At 37.7% G+C, this 21,225-nt stretch overlaps 1 protein-coding gene and 1 pseudogene across 1 annotated transcript; both read left to right on the top strand.

The window, feature by feature from the left end:
• The window catches only part of LOC146580115 (obscurin-like), a 374,391-nt pseudogene that overhangs the window by 63,461 nt on the left and 289,705 nt on the right, over positions 1–21,225 (top strand).
• Positions 1,115–20,719, top strand: LOC146580119 (high affinity immunoglobulin gamma Fc receptor I-like). Its single transcript, XM_085250671.1, has 6 exons — positions 1,115–1,211; positions 2,141–2,249; positions 3,858–3,949; positions 19,112–19,378; positions 20,011–20,301; positions 20,403–20,719. The coding sequence occupies exons 1-6, from the start codon at positions 1,115–1,117 to the stop codon at positions 20,717–20,719; spliced, it is 1,173 nt and encodes a 390-aa protein (XP_085106797.1).

Raw genomic sequence — 21,225 nt, forward strand, 5'->3', positions numbered from 1 at the left:
AACTCAACAAAGCTCAACATCTCTGTCGTCACATTAGATGAACCTTTAATGTCTCAATTCAGAGAAATTTGGGAAACACATCATGCAAAATAACACAAACATACAAACATTTACAATTTCACCTTTAACCATTCAATAATGTCACCGTCAATAATTTGACTCCTGCAGGGAACATCCCAACTATATTTCCAGTCCTCATAATCACTCAGAAAACCAGGTCTGCATGTAGATCATGAGACACGACTCACAGCTTTTTCTCAAAGTGTGCACCAGCTGGTCTGACTGAAACAATTGTGTGTGATTGTGTCACAGATGATGATGGTCCTATCCTGGTGAGTCCTGTTCATCCTGTGACTGAGGGAGCTTCTGTTAATCTGAGCTGCAGTTTGAAAACACAAAAAATACTTTCCAATGTGTTTTTCTATCACAATGACAAACTTATTGAAAATGATCCCCGAGGGGAGCTGAAGATCTCTGCAGTGTCAAAGTCTGATGAAGGTTTCTACAAGTGTCAGTACTCAGGAAGAGAGTCAGCACAGAGCTGGATGTCAGTTAAAGGTGAGCAGGATCAAAACATTTGATGTGTTTCTGTAAATGAGTTTCATGACTGAGAAATAAGATCATATTATCTTTCTTAATGTTTTGAAGCCACCTGGATCTATTTAGTCAGAACTTTTATAAAACTATTATGTAATATCTCTAAATTGTCAGGTTTAATATTGTTGTGGTTCAGGACTCATGTGTGAGACTCAGGTGAAAACAGCAGAGGAAGTAATGAGTCAAAGTTTACTCAAACAAAGGATAAATAATTTAACACAACAGATTGCAAACTTTGACTTGGTCAACAAGAACAAAACATAAATGAACCTAAACTTAAGGAGTGAGTCCTACAAAAACATCTTAACTGAGGTGAGAGAGACAGGCCAGAGGAGCGGACATAACAGCGTGAGGGCGGCAGATCTGTGGGAGAGGAGAGAGCAGTTAGGGCAGGAAATCTGAGGGAATGTGACAAGACAGAGAGTGTTCATAAAGTGGCTGCAACTATGCCTTACTTGGAGTCCAGACTAGCTGGGTTTAGTGGATGAAGGCAGAGGTCTGTGGAAACTGCTGAACGATGGGCAGGCAGGCAAGTGAGGAAGAGGCTCTGAGGGGGGCAGCGGTGGTGGTGAATAGGGGGGCAATGATCCAAGGTGGCAGGCGTCTGACTGGAGGTGAATGATGGCATGAAAACGAATCTTGAAGCAGGAAGAAACTGAAACAAGGGGAAAATCTGTTAGCATACAAATCTTATTTTCCTAGAAAGGATCCCAGCAGACCTGCCTGGTTACCTCACTGACGAGCTGCAGTCATGTTAACTATCCATTAACATTTGGCTTACAGCCACCGAGGTCTTCAAGGTCAACTTTATGACTCAATAAAAATCCTTATAACATAGAAACTATGATTCTTACAAAGGTGTTGTGTCTTGTCAACATATAGAAAGTACTGTATAAAGATTTAAAATATCAAGTTACGTTTGACCTCTGACCTCACTTTTACATTTCACATCTGCTCTTGTTGTCATGTTGAAAAAAATCTGCCTTTGGACTTATTTTTACTGAACTACAAACTTCTCACAGTACAAACGAAAAAATACACTGAAAATACAATATGTTTTTTCTTTGAAAGCAAATACTGTCAACAGAGTGAGCTGCCTTAGCAGAGATTTGTGCTCTCAGTGTTTGTTTTATACTTTATTAATAATTAATTATTGTTTGTTGTTACAGTAACTGTGTCAGGAGCTGACAGCTCTTCATCTCCTGTGTGGTTGATGGTTGGACTGGTTTGTGGAGTCTCTCTCATTATTATTCTCCTGCTCTTGTTGTATCGCTGCAGACAGTCCAAGTGTAAGAGCCTCTTCTTTTCATGCTGTATTAGAGAGTTTATTTACTACATACACTTTAATTATTCACACATATACATGTATTCTGATCTCATGACACTAAATATCAGTGGAACAATTTATACATGACAAACATGTGTAATAACATTTGTCTCTTTCACAGATTCCTGCTTCACCAGGTTGGTAAAATACTTTTTATTATTATTTTAAACAAACATCAGTTACTTTTGAGTTTATTGTGTTTATTTCCTGTTTCAGGTCGATCCAGTCTGAGAGTCACAGTCCGGGCTCCTCCACAAATCATGGAGTCAACCAGGATGAAACTCATGTGTACGGCTCTCTTCAACATGGTCAGCATTGAAAAACAGTCTTTATTATCATTATTAATATTGACTTTTATTAAACCTCCATTAACACGAACATTTGTCAGGTTCAGTTTGTGTTCAGCAGTTTTTCAAAGAACATTTAAAGATCTTACAGTCCTGGTTTTGACTCACACAGTGTTTCTGTGTTTGCTCTGATCTTTAGTGTAACTGTAATAAAATGATTAATGTGAGCCTGGCTTGTTTTTTTCTTTAGGTACTGCTGACGTCTATGAATCAGTCACACAAGTGAAAAACAACAGAAATGGTACAGTATATGTGCTGGAAATCACAGAGCAGTTAGAGATGAAACTTGTTTTTGATTTAATGAAACTAATTTCATGTGATATGTTTTTACAATCCTGTAAATAAAAATATGAACATTTCACTATTAGATAGTTTTACAGAGTTTATTTACTACATTCACTTTAAATATTCAAACATTCATTCTGATCTGATGACACAAAATATCAGTGAAACATTTAAACATAATAATTGTAAATGAGAGAATCTGAACAGTCTGATGAAGAAGACCAGCTCTGTTCTGGGACGTCCTCATGACCCAGTGGAGGTAGTCAGTGACAGGATGGTGGCTCAGCTGTAACCCCTGTTTCTGATAACACCTCCCACCCCACGCAGGTCACTCTGACAGCACTGAGCAGCTCCTGCAGTGACAGGCTGCTGCACCCACAGTGTGAAGGAGAGATTTAGGAGATCTTTCCTTCCAGCTGCTGTCAGACTCTACAACATACATCATCATGTGAAAGCACACATGCACACACTGGTGTCTGTAAATATCTCAATGTGCAATACTCTATACCTGCTGCTACTAACATCCATCGACTACACGATGAAATGCTTCCATTTGCAGCTGGTACAACAGAATTGAAATTCTCTACTTTTTGTGGTGTGCATTATTATTCATACTTTGTGATATATTATATTATTTAGTTTAGTCAGTTACTGTTCTTACTGTCTTTGAGCCACTGTGACCGCTTGGTTTCCTCTGAGATTAATAAAGTATTCTTATCTTATCTTACAGATTCCTGCTTCACCAGGTTGGTAAAATACTTTTTATTATTATTACTTTTATTATTATTTTAAACAAACATCAGTTACTTTTGAGTTTATTGTTGTCAGGTCTGCCGTGGCAGATGAGTGGAGGTTGAGAATTAGGACCTAAGATGCAGGCAGCTGAGATGCAAATGAGTTTTATTCATAAAGAGGTGAAACAAACAGAAACAGCAAAGGCAAAATGATGATGCAGGGAGACACGGGGGACGACACAGAATGATGCAGGGAAAGAACACAGACGAACCAGCAACAAACACACGAGGACACACACTATAAATACACACAGAGGGAAACGTGGAATAGCAAACAGGAGGCAGACACACTAACAGAAGACATGGATCTTCACAATAAAACAGGAAATGCACAGAGACACGGTACAGACACTAAACAGAGGAAACACAGAAACCAAACTCTAGGAACTAAAAAGTCTAAACCCCAGTACACAAACAGAACAAACACAAGATCATAATAATGAAAAACACAAACCGTTGGGTCAAAAGACCGAGGACCATGACAATTGTGTTTATTTCCTGTTTTAGGTCGATCCAGTCTGAGAGTCACAGTCCGGGCTCCTCCACAAATCATGGAGTCAACCAGGATGAAACTCATGTGTATGACTCTCTTCAACATGGTCAGTATTTAAAACAATCTTTATCATCATTATTAATATTGACTTTTAGTGGGGAAAGGCTAATTGATCAATCTAAATTGCCCATAGGTGTGAATGTGGGAGTGAATGTGAGGACGAATGGTTGTCTGTCCCTGTGTGTGAGCCCTGCGACAGACTGGCGACCTGTCCAGGATGTAGCCTGCCTCTCGACCTATGACAGCTGGGATAGACTCCAGCGCCCCTGAAAAGGATAAGCAGAAGCGAATGGATGGATGGATGCTGACTTTTATTAAACCTCCATTAACACGAACATTTATCAGGTTCAGTTTGTGTTCAGCAGTTTTTTAAATAACATTTAAAGATCTTACAGTCCTGGTTTTGACTCACACAGTGTTTCTGTGTTTGCTCTGATCTTTAGTGTAACTGTAATAAAATGATTAATGTGAGCCTGGCTTGTTTTTTTCTTTAGGTACTGCTGACGTCTATGAATCAGTCACACAAGTGAAAAACAGAAATGGTACAGTATATGTGCTGGAAATCACAGAGCAGTTAGAGATTAAACTTGTTTTTGATTTAATGAAACTAATTTCATGTGATATGTTTTTACAAACCTGTAAATAAAATATGAACATTTCAGGTTCAGATGAATACGATGACATCACCTCCTCTCTTATTGAGTTTAAAGATCTTAGAACTAAGAGTGAGTACACCAAAGTTAATTTTATAAAAAGAAAACCTGGTTTGGAAAGTTTTTTTAATTAGTATGAAATTCATTTTGGGGCTGGGAGGGGGGACATTTATTCCCCCCCATTTGAATAATACATTTATTCAAATGTATTATTTTGTTCTTTTCATCTTTTTTAATCTGTGTATTTAGTTCTGATCAAACTGAACAAAGCATGAGCTTACAGTACCTTGAAAAAGTATTCATACCTGTTGCACTTCTACACAAGTGTGGCGTGCATTTGTTTTCAGCCACCTGTACTCTGATATCCCTCATTAAAATCCAGTGCATTCATTTACCTTCAGAAGTCACCTATTTAGCTGCTCTGTGGAGGCCTCAGTGGTTTGTTAGAGAACATTAGTGAACAAACAGCATCATGAAGACCAAGGAACTCACCAGACAGGTCAGGGATAAAGTTGTAGATAAGTTTAAAGCAGGGTTAGGTAATAAAAAAATATCCCAAGCTTTGAACATCTCAAGGAGTATTGTTCAATCCATCATCCAAAAATGGAAAAAGCATGCTACAACTGCAAACCCAGGGTGATCTCTAAAACCTTCAGTACACCAGCCGACCCCTGGTTTAGATCAAAGAATATTCTTGTGTTAGAATGGCTCAGTCAAAGTCCAGACCTAAATCCCACTGAGCATCTGTGGCAAGACTTGAAAAATTGCTGTTCACAGTCTGGCTGAGCTTGAGCCATTTTGCAACAAATAATTGTCAAACATTTCAGTCTGTAGATGTGCAAAGCTGGTAAAGACAAACCCCGAAAGACTTGCAGCTGTAAATGCAGCGAGCAGTGTCTCTACAAAGTATTGATGAAGGTGGGTTGAAAACAAATGCATGCCACACTTTTCAGAGTTTTATTTGCTTAAAATTTTGAAATCCATGTATCATTTTCATACCACTTCACAGTTCTGCACTATTTGTGTTGGTCTATCACGGAACATCCTAATAAAAACATTTAAGTTGGCGCTTGTAAGGTGACAAAATGTATAAACGTTCAAAGGGTATGATACTTTTTCAAGTCACTGTCAGTTCCCAGGAGAGGTCTTAATGTTTTTTTACTGATACAGAAGAAGATAGAGAAGTGTTTCAGCTTCACATGTTTTGCAAAAAAAATCTTTACAACACAGAACAAATTACAAATGATAAGTTATGTGTCTGAGGCCAGATGTTTACATGAAAGTAAAACCAGATGGTTTCCTCGTCCACACAGATACAGAGTCTGTCTGCGCCTTCTAAACAAATCCAATAAGGTACAGTAACATTACACACCTGCAAAGACTCAAACACAAAACAGAACTTCACTTTGCATCAAGGGGAGACAATGCTTTTATAATAAACCTTATTGTTCTCCAACACAGGTGGGACAGACACAGGGGCAGCCAGTGACCCCTCACACACGTCCTTATGCTGATATCCAGGCAGGTTCTCAGTGTTTGTAGCTGCTGATTTATGCAGCAAACATTTCCACAGTCCTCTGCAGCAGATTATAGAAACACTTCTTCTCTCAGCTCACGACAGAAGATCTACAGCTGGGACATTGTTAAGTGGTTCTACGTGAAAAATAGTTAAATATTTACTCAAACATGTTCTTGTATGTAAAGCAGGTTCAAATGCATGAAATTACATTTGTCCTTTATAGTGGACATTAAAAAACACCACATGTATAAATGATAATTTACATCTTAGAGCCCTGCTCTCAAACACTGACTCAGATGTAACTGTCTGTGAAACTGGATTTAAGAAATAAGAACTTAAAGTTCACAAAACATGTCAAACAGACTCTCCTTCATGAAGTCCTCGTTCATAAAGTGCTTCACAGACCTGAACATTACAGCTAACAGCTGGATTTTCCTGTGTCAGTGCAGCTAACCAAACAGCGCAGAACCTCTTACTGCTAAAGAGACAGACGGTGAAAGCAGACAGTATATCTTCGGTTTTAACATAAAACTCATTGTTGCAGCTGACAGCAGCACAACAGTGACCCCATTAAACTGATGTTTAGTTTTAGTGTCCTTATTTTCACTGAGTTATTGGTTCTGCTATTAGTTACTTAGCATAAACTGATGTGAGTCTTTTGACTGAAACAAACCGACCTGGTGATGTGATGCTCTGTACTGACAGAAGATGGCGCTGAACATCTTTTTATAACTCTAAGCACTTATTTCTTAAATGAAGCTTCACAGTCAGAGTTACATCTGTGTCAGTTTTTGAGAGCTGGGCTCCATGATGTACATCAGCATTTATACATGTAGTGTTTCATGTCCCCTTTAATGCTGAACACCTGATGTGACATTTCCACACATTAATTCTGCTCAGTACCTGATTGTTTTACATGTTTTCCATCTGGTTTTTGTGATTTGGTTCATGTAAACATTTCTGATGGTTTTATTTTCATCAAAATATTTTAATTTGCACTTAAGTTTGAACTCTTAGAGATTACACTCACTTTGTTTTCACAGACTTGTGACCATGACACAAAACTACAGACAGAAGTGGATAAAATCTCAGTGTTACTGGTTTTAGAAATGCTTTACGATAATAAAAAATACATCATTTAGAGTCAAAATATCTTAAATGGTAACAAATATAACTGTTATCTTCGGGTTAGTCACAGTCAAATCATCATCTGCATCAATGAATGTCAGTGAGGCGTCCTGAAAGTCGTCACGTCTCCTGTTCAGTGACCGTCTCTGAGAATCACTCTCCTCTCAATCAAATCACTTTTCTTCTGTTTATCCTCTGAGTTGCTCTTTGATGGTTATGAATCATCGCTCTTCTTTAAACTGTGAAGTCGTTGCTGTTCTTGGGAGACATTTCTCTTTTGTTCTGGTATCAAATTGCTTCGTGTTTGCTGAGCTTCACCATCTTTCTGGTCACCTGTCAAACTGTTGCTCATGTTTCCAGAGCAGCTTTTCTTCTGCTCAGACTGCATGTGTGTGCGTGTTTCCAGCTATACCATACATAGACACGTGACCTTTCAATGACCTTAAACCGTGTGTATGAGGTATGCAGAAAAGCAGAAACAAGCACTTTGCTAAACTATAAAAACAGGAACTTGTAATAAGTCATGTCTCAAACAAACATTTAAAGGTGTGAAGTCTTGCACTTTAGAAGAAACTGAACATGGTGCTTTCCTAATGTATAACATAGCTCATCTCTGGACTAAGCTGCACTCTAAATAAAGAAAGCACATTTTGTCAGCACAGACACAGATAAAGGAAATAGTAGAAGGTTGAAAATAAATCCTCTGACTGTCTGACTTCTTCATAATTATAGCCATATTAGGACAGATAAAGGCAATGATTATATATCTATATATTTTAGCACAAATGACAATATAAAAAATATCAATGCCAACAGAATCTGCCTGTTTAGTTTTTCTGTTCATTTGTCCAGACTGACACTTCTTTTGCTCTAAGAAATAAGAACACAATGATCGGGACGGTGTAAGCTACAACCCTATAATCACTTTCTGTCACCGACCTCTCAGCTAAACCTGTGTAGAGTCATCCAATAATAACAACTGGGGTTGCCACGATTCGTTGACTAGTCACGATCAGGTCAACTAGTGTTCAACACAAAAACAAGAAGAAGCCGTCTCCAGTATCGTTGATGTGTCCAAATTCAGGGGCTGCATCCTTTGCAGGCTGCATTTGTAGGTCGATAACGTTACAGCAACGCAACGAAGACTGTCCAACCTCGAAGACTCCTCCAAATGTGTCCTTTTCCTTAGATTGAAAGGATGGGTCGGGTGTATTCTTTGTGGCCCGATCTAACCCAGAATTCATAGTGCGGCCCAGCCAATTCTAGTTTCCAACAATGGCGGCAGCTACTTTGTTTTAATATTACTCTTTCTTGGTCACAAAATAAATGCTTAAGATATTTTCAGTCGAGAATGTAGCTGTGTAAACTTCAAATATCTGCTCGATTTATCAGGACATTACATATTTGCAAAAGTGCAAAAGTGTTGCGATCTACCCTCATTCATGTTGTGTGTTCTGTCTGCCTGCGTAAGTTTATTTTGTATTTTACTTCAGCCAGTTTTCTGTTTTGTCGTCCAGCATTAAAGCTGTATTTAAGTTCACCTTTTGCTTCCATCTGTGTGCATTTTGGGTGCCACCGGAAGTAGCATATGCTAAGGTGCACATAGTCTTTTCGCATTACCTCAGTAAGACCATGTGAAAATGAAAACAAATCATCCTGGGTGAACTTAGACACATTTGTTCCCCTTTTGTTAAGACAGAAAAACGCAGCACACAAAAATACTGCAAAAGGACGGTCGCCTTATATACATGGTGTATAAACTCAAAATGCACTTTTCACTTAAAAATTAAGATGTTAACAAATCAACTTGTTAGAGATATTCTTCTCCTGTTGAACCCCCCCCCCCCCCCCCCCAAATAAATAAATTATCAGATATTGATGCTTCTTTCCTGTGTGATAGAAAATAGGAGACTGATGTTTGTTTTTTAAGTTAATTCCCAATAAAACTGTTTTGTTGCTAACTACATTGCTGTCTGTATTATTGCTGAAGTCCTAAATGATCACCTTTAAAGTGTTTGTGCTAATGACATCATGTACAGTCAGACAGGCATGGAGAACAGCACTGACTGGGAGGCTTTGAACAGATCACATAGTTCAATTCAACATATAAGACTTTAAGAATGCACAAGCATCTACTTAAAATCTATTTAATTTATCATCTATGATATTATTATGTGCAATTCCAATGTACTTTGTTCATCTCCCTTAAATAAACAAGCACTCTTAAAGTATGAAATATTCATATACAAACACACATAAATGTGTGAACTGTCTCAGTGGCTGATTGTGCCCCACAGGCCTCAGTGTGAGCTTGAAGACATTTATAATGTTTAACTAGTTTAATGTGTCGGTGCTGACGATAAACACATTTTGAATGAAAGCCGGGGAACTTTGGTAGCACAGAAACAAGTGGCTATTCTTTGTGAGCATATGGATCAGTCATATTACCATTATTTCACCCAAAGGCACCAAGTTAATACTTAAAAAAGCTGCAGAAATACACACAAATATAAACAGTACTTGGTGACAACTTTGCTTTTAGCCTTTAACCCTCTGGGGTCCAGGGTATAACTGGCCATTTTTGACTACTTTTGATTCGGCCTCTATATTTCACCTTTAAAAACTGTTTATCTTGCCAATCTGTTATTTACCCATTTTGATATAATGTATCAGCACTATTTATCTAAATTCAGACAAAGTGATATTTTTGACTGTAAAAACCAAAAGCTTGTTTAACGAATCATTTTCATAACTTGAAATGCAAATACAAATTGTACATTTTTAAAAAATATGCACAAGTTTTGCAAACAACAAAGTTATATGGTACTATTTACCTAAAAATGCAGCCAAGGCTCAGACGTTTTTTATATAAACATTTAAAACTGTTTACAGAACAATCAGGTGTTCTGCATCAAATAAGAAGAGAACAAATTATTTATGCAACTCCAAAAAATAGTTTCTGTCACTATAACACAGATGAGAACAGCACAGGGATAAATCCTGCAGGTCTGACAGCAGGTGTGTCACTCAGCATTTACACTGCAGTCTGCCTTTGGTGGCTTTAAGACAGCAACTGTGACATTCACTAGTAGAACTGACACACAAAACAAAACAACGACTACACTACACACTAACTACACAAGACAACAAACTAACTTGAGACTCCAAACACAGTAAACATCACAAAGCTCTCACCAGTGTTGACTAACGCGTTACAGTAACTACGTTATTATTGTGGTAACGAGCACGGTAACTAGTTATTATGCCAAAATCAGGAACGTGTCAATCGTTACTGGGATTTAGATAGGCTCGTTACTTCGTGTGGTGGCTATCATGGAGCCTCCACAGACTGAGTACCATTAGCAAGTGGTGGAGGCCAGCAGGTGAGGCAGGAGGAGCAGAGACCCGTGGCGGCTGCCGGTCTGAGTGTGAACTGAACTTCAGGTAAGAAGTTATGACCTGCAGTCTATCTGGGTCAGATATAAACCAAGTTTAGGTGGAGTTTATTTTCGTTGTGCTGACCTTTTCGTACTGGGTACTAGCTAGCATGATGGAGTTTCTATACAGCTGGGTGGTGCTATGATGTTACTGATGTTGGACTTTATTTTGTTCATAAGGTTAATTAGTAGAGTTGCCAACTGTCCCCTAAAAAACTGAATCATCTCGTATTCAGAGAAAATATTACGCGTTTCGTGTTGAGGTGAAAAGGAACAGTTTGTCCCGTACTTCAGCTATAATGAAAAAGACACAAAGCTGGAGTTATTCTGTGTCTTGGTTACAGTAACTAAACTAAGTACAACAATCCAGCAAAGCCTACAGCTCAGCCACCACCTTAAGCATCGGATGAGGATGATGAGCAGCAGTTGCTTTGGCTAAAGGCAGGAACCTGGAATGGTGCACCACCCAGGTGGAGAGGACAGCAGGAGAGAGAGAGAGAGGAACAACAACAGCACTGACAGGAAGTCAGAGAGGACTGGAGGACCATGACATCTGTTTGTGTATGAAATTTAAAGGCATTAAGATCAAACCGCAAAAATGACAATGCAGAATAGCTACAGTGCCGATATGTGTGTGAAGGGTTGTTCGTGGTTACTGTCTGTTCTGCCACAGGTTTATTTTTAATCTACTGAACGGCCTCATTTTCGTCTCGGCCACATGCAAAAGAGGAAATGCAGCCTGTAGTTTGAGACAATAGTTTTGTGTGTAGCAGTGTCTTATTTTAAGCCATCAGTATCCAGCAAACATAAGGTCCTAAAGCACACTGCACTTTATTGTCCTCTTCATACCCCGATGAGGAAAATAGTTTAGAATATTAACATGTCAGTAACATGTGAAACTTTAATGACTGAGACCATGAACATATGCAGAAAGTGTTTAGACTCTGACCTGTAGATCAGACTGTGACAGGAAGGATCACTTCTCAAAAAGACGTGAATGATGGAAAATATTGTGTAAACATTGTTATTTGTATAACTGCAAGTTCACACGGAGCTGCAGTCTTATCTGCACCATCTCTGCACTGAAACAAACCTCAATGATCTTTTGTTGTTTCCTTCATCAGCCTGCAGAGTTAAAATGAGGAAGAACATTTACTATAGAAACTGTGCTTTAACTGCTACATTAACTATTTACAGGTATTAAAGTAAAATAAAAAAAGATTACACATCTTTACTGTAACAGTGCCAGAGCTGACAGGTGGGGAGGAAGAAATTAGAAGAAGGAAAGAGATTTTTAAAAAAAAGAAAAAAGAGGAAATGACACAGAAAACAAACAGCACCTGAAAGAGAGCAGAGGGAAGACGGAGGACAGGGCCCAGAGCTGTGATCACATGCACATAATATACAAGGAGAAACAACCGTCCACATCAACCCACTGCTCTAAAACACTTCAAAAACTCTGGTGTGAATGTGGTGTCGTCTTATTCTTGTTATCAAACCTCAGTAAGTGTAAAGAGGAACTGGAAGCTTGATCCAGTTATAAGTGAACAGTTCAATAGTGGTTTGTTGCAATGCTTTGTGCATTTTCTCAGCATGCTTTCAAGATTTAACCTGTGGCGTCCACATATGTGGACATCACATTTTGTCTTGTCTAGACCACAGTACTAAATTTTGCTCTACAAGGACCTGATATCCACTCACGAGGACATTATTCTGCCACCGTTCTATCAAATTTTCAATCGAATGTCCCCATATGTGGATATCAGGCCATTGTAGAGCAAAATCAAGTAAAAAGTAATTCTTTGTTTTTACATTCATCAGGTGCCAATCAGCCCAAATAGCAAAGAGAAATAAAAATGCTATGAAAGAGTTCAGGTCTTCGGAGGTTAAAGTTACTATGGCAACATGAGTAAAAATAAAGGTAAAAGTCTTTCAGGAATAATTATGATAAGATCCGTCTACAGTCATGTTGTAGGTAATACACCACAGTATCTTCTGATCTATTAGTCTACACATCACTGAATCATTTGGACAGATTAACATTTGTGGAATCACACAGTGTTTAAGTCTCAGTTATTTATTTATGTTGACTGAAAAGTGTAAGTTGACACTTTTGTGATCTCAATAGAGACTTTGTGATGACCCACAGGTAAGTCTCTGTGTTCCTGTGATCAGTTATCTGTAACTCAGTTTTCTTCGTTTGTTACCATCGAGGCCTGAAACTATCAGCTTCATAATAAAGGTCACCTTTGTTTGGTACTCTGAGTCCTGCTTTGCAAGGGTGGCTGTAGCTCAGGCGGTAGGGCTGAACATCTACTGATCGGAGGGTTGCTGGTTCAATTCCTGGCTTCCCCTAGTCTGCTTATCACATATCCTTGGGTAAGATACTAACCCCAAATTGCTCTCCGAGGCATCCATCGGAGTATGAATATGTGTGTGAATGTTTGTCACAAAGCACTAAGAAAAATGTGCTAGTGTGAATGCACAAGTTGGGAGTTCGCCTTGTAATCGGAAGGTTGCTGGTTTGTTCCTCGGCTCGGACAGTCTCGGTCGTTGTGTCCTTGGGCAAGACACTTCACCCGTTGCCTACTGGTGGTGGTCAGAGGGCCCGGTGGCGCCAGTGTCCGGCAGCCTCGCCTCTGTCAGTGCGCCCCAGGGTGGCTGTGGCTACAATGTAGCTGCCATCACCAGTGTGTGAATGGGTGGATGACTGGATATGTAAAGCGCTTTGGGGTCCTTAGGGACTAGTAAAGTGCTATATAAATACAGGCCATTTACAAGTTGTGTGAAGCACTCAGAAGAGTAAAATAAGTGCTGTATAAGAACCATTTAGCATGTGGGTCTGCTTTTTGAACTGACTCTGAACACAATCACATGATCTTGGTTGGTAACATGTGGTGTTCAACACAAACATCATTATTACAGTGTTTCAATCATTGTTTCACATCATCAGTTTGTTTTATTTTATTGTGTTTACATGTAGTCAGAGGCTGAGGTCAGTGTGCATCTGCACATACATGTCAAAGCAAGACAAAGAACAGTCTGCAGAATAAATGAGTTCCTGCTTTACTTTGAAATGACAACAGATAATAAATATAACTTTGAATTTATCTATGAATTTAATTGTTCTTTAGTTGGTGAAACATAAAAGTCTTTAGTCTCACTTCAGCCACACACTGAGTCATTACCTGTGTTTGGGTCTCCACCAAACTTAAAACCAGAATTTAACCACAAGGTGAAAACTTTCACAGGTCTGAGGTCAAAGGAGCCTTTTCACTATATTACTGCATGATGATGTTTCAGCTAAGAGTCGAATAAAATAAAGACATTTTAATGCAGCCTAAAGTAAGAATTTAATTTAAAACAATCAAAAGGAGAATTTTTTTTTTTTTTTTTTAAAGGCTTTAGTGAAAATACAGGCACCAAAGTAGAAAAGCTGTTTTGGTATATTCACTCTCAGTGACTCCCAGTCTGCAGAAACCTGCCAGGAGACAAATATTAGTGGATATTGCAGCCAAAAAATCCCCCAAACGGGCAAAACATACTTACATGAAGCAACACAACAACATTTTATATTATAGAAAAAGGAAACAACACAACAAAAGAAACAAGCTTCTATGTTTGCAGTGGACAGGAAATATAAACATGTCAACCAACTGCTGCGGTCAAAGCTACAGGAGCTGTTTGAGTTTTGTGTGTAACGGCAGGAAGGACAGAGAGACCAATCAGAATAAGAGCCTGTAGAAAAACTCTTGTTGTATCTATATTAAACACAACTTCTCTTTATCTGCAAACTAAAACTGTTTGATTATCTGAGGATCAGAGTGCAGCAGGCTGGATGTGACGATGGGGCACTCTTTGCTCTGCATGATGGGCTTTTTCTGTAAGTACACGTCTGACATTGTTTGAACGGCAGCGATTAAAGAAAATGTTTCTGATCTGTGAGAATTACAGTGAGTCACTGCTTTAACCTGTTTACCTGAGAGCTGGAACAAAGCAGACTTGTGATTCTTTAAGTGTTTAAATGTTTGATACACTGCTGCTTTTTGCATCACTTATAGTTACACACTGTGTTACAACAGTTTGATTGTATAATGTCTGATGAGGTTTTATTGATTATTTTAGTGCTCAGTACTGTCATCTGTGGAAATGCTGAAGGTAAGAAATGATTATTTTCTTCCTGTTTATATATGTAGCTGTTATCTCCTATAATGTGCTCAATAATATCCTCCCTGTGTTTACATGTTATCTTCTGCACAGACTCAATGCTTCTATTCAGCCTGTGCAGTTAAACATAAATGGCTTCAGTAAGCGCTCCATGTGGAGACTGTGGCGTTCTTCAGAGCTTTTACTGATCTACCATTTGTACCACTTTCAGTCTGTAAAACTGTAACAACAAAGCAGAGCAGGTACATTTAATCTCAGTGTAGATGCACAAATGTCACATGACCAATGCAAGATCATAACATTAACAATAAATGGACAAAGCCTGTCAAGTGACGTAAATACAAATACCACATGCTGACATGTTTTATGCTAACAGGCAAAACAAAGCACTAACAGTTAGCTTACAGTAGTAATGTAAACTTCACAGACCCACAAGAAGGACAGAGCACTAATATGTAGAAACAATCCATTATCTGCCCAAACTTACACTTTATCCCATCTCAAGAGCAGCAGATGCAGAACTATCACAGACAGGGAGCTCTAGCCATTACTTGGCACTTCCTCCATTTAACCACTAGATGGCGGACTTTGACATGAGCGGACCAGGAAGAAGCAGATGAATAAATGTGACCCGTCATATAACAAAGTTGAAACAAACTATATTTCAGGAATAACCTGAGGGACAAAATATTGTATATGATACAGCTCACACTCCACTGCATTTATTGGTTAAAATACTAAAATGATCATATCAAGAGTGCAACCATGTGAGCAGATGTTTCACTCAGCTGATACACAAACTTTATATTTACTAGAGTTTGTTGCCGTGAAACTGACTGATTTCCTTTTCATGAGTATTTATCTGTCCATCCTCACAGATCACAGTTATGATTCACAAGATGCTGATGAACTGGAGGATCAATCTAATGTATTACAGCACAGTGTGATGAGTTTAGGGTAAATGCAGGTAACTCTAATCTGAAAACAGACTCAACCACAGATCAGTCAGTTAAAGTCCTGCCTGAAGACTTTAATCAGTCTTATTATGAATTTTTACTCTCAGTTATTTATAGTGTCATGGTGTGCTGTCTGCCTCAGTGTCCTCTTGAAAAAACCTCTGAAAGTTGTTAAAGTCATGAATGAATAAGACTTCACATACAGAAGAGTAACAAGTAAAACAAACTGGACAAAGTGCCATCGATATAGATTTATTCATTTGTCACTGTCATGGTCTTTCATCATTTTAGTCTGAGTGCTTCTTCCCCATCTTTGTTTAGCTTTTAAAAAAACATTTCCTCTTTAATTTAAAGGTTTGTTTTCTTTCATCCTTTGTGTTATTTTTCTTCCTCTTTTATGATTTTCCTGTTTGTTTTTAACTGTTTCTCATTCCCAGTCATGTTTAAATAGTCCTGCTGTGTCTTGTCAGTCTTTGTCAGAGCATCTGTGAACACTCATGTGTGTTCATCTCTTAGTTGTTTCTATTGACAGTTTATTTATTTCTAGTTTTACAATTTGATTCTTTGTATGTTTCCATTTTTAGACTATTTAGATATTAAAGTTCAGTTTTATTAAGTGTGCCTATGCCAAAAGGCACACTTATTACTATTGCTCGGATTTATTATTATTATTATTATTATTATTATTATTATTATTATTATTATTATTATTATTATTATTATTATTATTATTATTATTTTCCTTCCTTCTTCCACTAAAAGGACCACAATAATAGCCTCATATTTGTCTAAGTTACAGAACTTAAAGTCAAGGCCACTCTGACAGCAGACAGCACAACCACACCAGCAGGGGGCAGTGTGACACTGACCTGTGAGGTGAATTACTCTGTTCAGAAAAACCTCATCTGAAAATGAGATCATCTCTTTTAGCTCTAAGAGTGCAATCTCTGTCTCTGATGGAGGCATCTACACCTGCAGAGGAAGGAGAAGAAACACGAATTTAGTCACAACTAAAAGCGATTCAGTCATTATTCAGGAAACTGATGAGTTTAAAAAAATGTTGAGAATTGAAAAAGGTCTTCTCCAAATTGTAATGGAACTCAATATTCAGTAATCACCAGTACTTAAACCACTAAATCTGTCAAATTATTAATTATTAGGCTCAGTACATTGTTTCACCTTTGTTCAGTCTTCAGATCACTTACAGACACAGAGGAGTTCATGGTGCTGTTTTGTCTTTTTAGAGTGATTTAAAAAACAGTTTGTGCTCCTTTCCTGGTTACTGAACCTTTACTCTTAGTTTTTCTTTGCCAGTTTTGACTTTGGTGCCACATAAAAACTTTGTATTTCACATTTTATGAACAGTTTATGAGAGCAGAGCAGCCTCCAGCTTTGAATCCATCACTGGAGGTTTAACAACATTGTTAGGAAACAACAGCTAACTGATGACTCATTGATTATATGTTCATAAATGTGTAATATGTAAATGTAAAGATTTAGAAAAAAAAGCAAATACTGGAATATAAAGATTATTGAATCACTTGGTTTAATTTATTTTTTTAAATGTATTGTTGATTTTCAAAGTCAAAATTATCAGTCTGCTTATGAAATATTTTTATTTGATCAGTTTTGATCAAAATAAGAATAAAAAAATAAAGTCTTTAAAGACAAAGACACTATTTTACATCTTATGTCCTCACACCTGGATTCATTGGTACCAAAGAGACCACCTTAATATTGCAAACCATGCCAATCCTAAAAATAATAATGCTGTGCAGACATGGATAAATATTCTGCATAGATGTACTCTTTTTTAATTTTTTAAAATTTTGTACAAGACCCATGACATGTGTACAAACCATTCATTTTTATTTTTTTTTTTTAATGATTGAAATTTAAATTCTTATCTATAAAATGGTGCAGAAGACATTTTTACTGCTTAAAGGTTTGTAATTATGTTATTAAATAGTGGCAAATATAACCTAAATAATTCTTTGGATATACATTTTTAAACAAAGTAAAACAAATTAAAATGTGTCTCTGTGCTGAGACCTGGTGGAACTCAAAAAGGTTTTAATTCTTTCAGCTGACTGAAAGCTCTCACCACCTGCAACAGTCACAGGCAGCTTCCTGCAGGAACCTGGTCACAGCAGAGGTCTTGCATCTATTTGAACCCTTTTATATGCCAACACCTCACTGCTGATATTTATGGCAGCTCTGAACTATAATTATTTATGGTGGATCTGTCTCCTCCTGTGCTTGTTTATCATCCCCTCAAGCTAAACAAGGATTTTATTTCCACCCTTTTCTTTGGAATCAGCACTCTAACTCTTTTTATGTTTGCTGCCCATCAAACTCCTATAAAACACCCTTCCAACAGATGGCATTAAGAAAAAGTTTTACAGTCCATTTAAAAGTTTTGCTAGACTGCTGTGATGACATAAAATCATGGTTGGCAATTCATTTCTGGAATGTAAACAATCAAAGAACAGATTGTATTTTCAAATCTCCTGACCCTCGTTTTGTTCTTAAGTGTAACCTTGTTCCTCTGAAAAAGTTCAGACCTCCCTTTGTAAAAACTCTGGGGGTGATCTTTGATGACAGTTCCTCATTTGAGAAATAAATAAATTCAGTTGTAGAAGCCAGACTCTGCCTCCTGAGGGCCTTTGCAAAAATGATAGACGTTTTGTCATCTGCTCAGTTTGAGAAAGTAACTCATGCATTTATTTCATCCAGGCTAGTGTAATATGCTTTATTTTGGTAGCAGTCAGGGTATAATGATTGTTTAGTCTCTGATCTTTTAACTAAACAAACTCCAAACAGAACTCTAAGGTCAGCTGATAAGTTGCTTCTGGTCATGAAAATAGGAAGGGAGAGGCAGATTTTCTTCTTTGTTGAAAAAACAAAACAAAACTAACACTATGAAACATAATCATTTAAAAGTACCGTGTGAAGCAAACATTATTTTGTGGTGATAGGTTAATAATTTTCTGGCTCCCAGTATGTTTTAGAACTCACTTCAACATTTTATTGATTGCTTTGAAAGAGCGTCATCAGTGTTCTGGCTCTCCACGCTGATTTTAACCTCAAAGTAAAATTAAAGCAGAAAAATCTGTGAGTTTTAGAATATAAATAAAATATAACTTTACAAAGTAAATTCGAATACATTTAATATTAAAATGTTGTGTTAAAGTGTGAAAGCTATAAATTGTTTTATTGTGACTTTGTTTTGATGTTCAGTCTCCAAACTGTCTGTGAATCAGCTGTTTTGCAGTAACTCTCCTCTTATGTTATAAACAGCAGAGTTTTCATGTTTCTCTCCTAACTGGATCATTCTTATGTGAACAGTTCCCAGTAAGCCCACTGTGACCCTGCAGCCATCCTGGACTCAGATATACAGCGGTGAGACAGTCACTGTCAGATGTGAGATTCAGGAAGTTGAAGGAGCTCAGTGGACGTATGAATGGAGACCTAACAAGTTAAACACACCTCCAACATCCAATGAATACAGAATCATCACAGTTACTGAGTCTGACAGTGGATTGTACAGCTGCCGGGGCAGAAGGGGGTATTTGTTAACAGAGTGGAGTGAAACCATCACACTGACTGTATCATGTAAGTTGGAGATGTTTCATCCAGATTATCTGTTTTATTAAAATAAGTGAAAAATGGGTTTTTCTTACAGCTTTGTAGCTTTTTCATTCCTGCTTATGAATAAAAGACATCACTGTCAAAAGACTGGAAATAAAAATGCATCTGTTCACAACTTGCTCTGGTGTTGAATCTCTTCCCCTCACTCAGGTTTCTGTTGCTCGCTGTGGTTACACTGATTGGCTGTCACTGGTACATTTGACAAAGGAACAATACACCAAAAACAGAAGTACAAAATAACACCAATGAATTTAATCCTGCTCAAATTCATTTAGGAAGAATTTTCAAATGTGCAAAATACAATCAGATCATATAAACCTGGGTTATTTTTGGATTACTGATCAATAAACTCAGTCATGTTTCAAATTAATTATTTGAACTGTCCATGTATGTAATGAACTGTAAAAACACAAAGTCAAATATAAAAAACTAACCCTGTGCTGATCAAAACAGAAATACAGAATATTATGTGTGACACAGTTTGTTTCATCTTAACTAGGGTTTCATGATATTTGATCATTTACTTATTTCCATCTTTAAATTGTTCTGATTCAGTCATTTTTACTTTTATGTTCTTGTTCTAAACTGAACTGCAGTGAAACCAAAGGCTGAACTGAGAGCTGATAGGACAGCTGTTCCAGCAGGGGGCAGTGTGACCCTGACCTGCTCTGTGAGCCCACCATCATCATCATCACCATCATCATCATCATCATCATCATCATCATCTGGATGGAAATACTACTTGTACACAGATGGGAAATCTTATCAACCTGTGACAAATGGACAAATCAGTGTCTCAGAGGGAGGACTCTACAGCTGCATAGGAGGAAGAGGAGAACCAGTTTACTACACAGAGTTGAGTCAGTCAGTCTGGATTGACAAAATTGGTGAGTTCAAACTTTAAATTTCCCACAAAGCACTACATCTGATGGTAACTGAACCTTTTGTCATTCACGTGTTTTTATTGTACTTTCTTGAACATTAACAGTCTCAAACAGGCCTGTTGTGACTCTGTATCCAAACTGGTCTGAGATATACAGAGGAGAGACGATCACTGTCAGATGTGAGATCCATGGAGGAGACACTGAGTGGGATTATGAGTGGGAAGCAAACAGCATCAGAAAACTTCCAAATCTAAATGAATACAGGATTATTTCTGCTTCATCATCCAACAGTGGAAACTATCGCTGTAAGGGCAGAGTGAAAAGTTCACAGCATGAAACAACAGAGTGGAGTGATTCAGTCACACTGACAGTTTTTCACAGTAAGTTGAAGATGTTTCATCCAGATTATCTGTTTTATTAAAATAAGTGAAAACACTTGTTTCTCTTAAAGCTTTGCAGCTGTTTCTTTCGTGCTTTTGAATGAAATGTTTGTTTTTATTCTCCGGTCATCTTCTTGTTGCACTGGAGACATTTACAGATAGCTAAAACTAGAATCTCAGTTCACACGAGCACTTTACAACTAGCAGCCCTAAAATAACAGACCAAAGAGCAGAACTTTGTTTATGGGGAACAGAAAACTGAAATATAGAAAAACCTTCCAGTGCACATTAATTTATAATCAAAGTCATAGAATAATATAAATAAAAGTAAAAGTCACTCACTAGACCTGCAGAGTGGCTGGTTAGGAATAGTCAGTAACACAGTGAGTTACCAGTACAACACCAACACAATGAATGGAATTACAACACTGAAAGCACAAAATCAGCTGTCCACAGATTTACAGAGAAAACCTTTCACAGTCACAGTCTGGTGTGGAATCAGTTCTTGGATTAAATCCTCTGTGTGTTGCAGTAACAGAGATTATGG

This window comes from Mchenga conophoros, linkage group LG3, assembly GCF_057382185.1.
Source record: "Mchenga conophoros isolate Kocher_MC1m ecotype Shallow Benthic linkage group LG3, M_conophoros_male_GT1.1, whole genome shotgun sequence".
Classification (NCBI taxonomy): domain Eukaryota; kingdom Metazoa; phylum Chordata; class Actinopteri; order Cichliformes; family Cichlidae; genus Mchenga; species Mchenga conophoros.

Excerpts from the sequence above, each read along its gene's own strand:
- LOC146580119 (XM_085250671.1), top strand. The coding sequence starts at position 1,115 with ATGGGCAGGCAGGCAAGTGAGGAAGAGGCTCTGAGGGGGGCAGCGGTG. Across the intron at positions 1,212-2,140 it reads TGGCAGGCGTCTGACTGGAG|GTCGATCCAGTCTGAGAGTC; the intron begins GTGAATGATGGC and ends TTCCTGTTTCAG. Across the intron at positions 2,250-3,857 it reads ATGGTCAGCATTGAAAAACA|GTCGATCCAGTCTGAGAGTC; the intron begins GTCTTTATTATC and ends TTCCTGTTTTAG.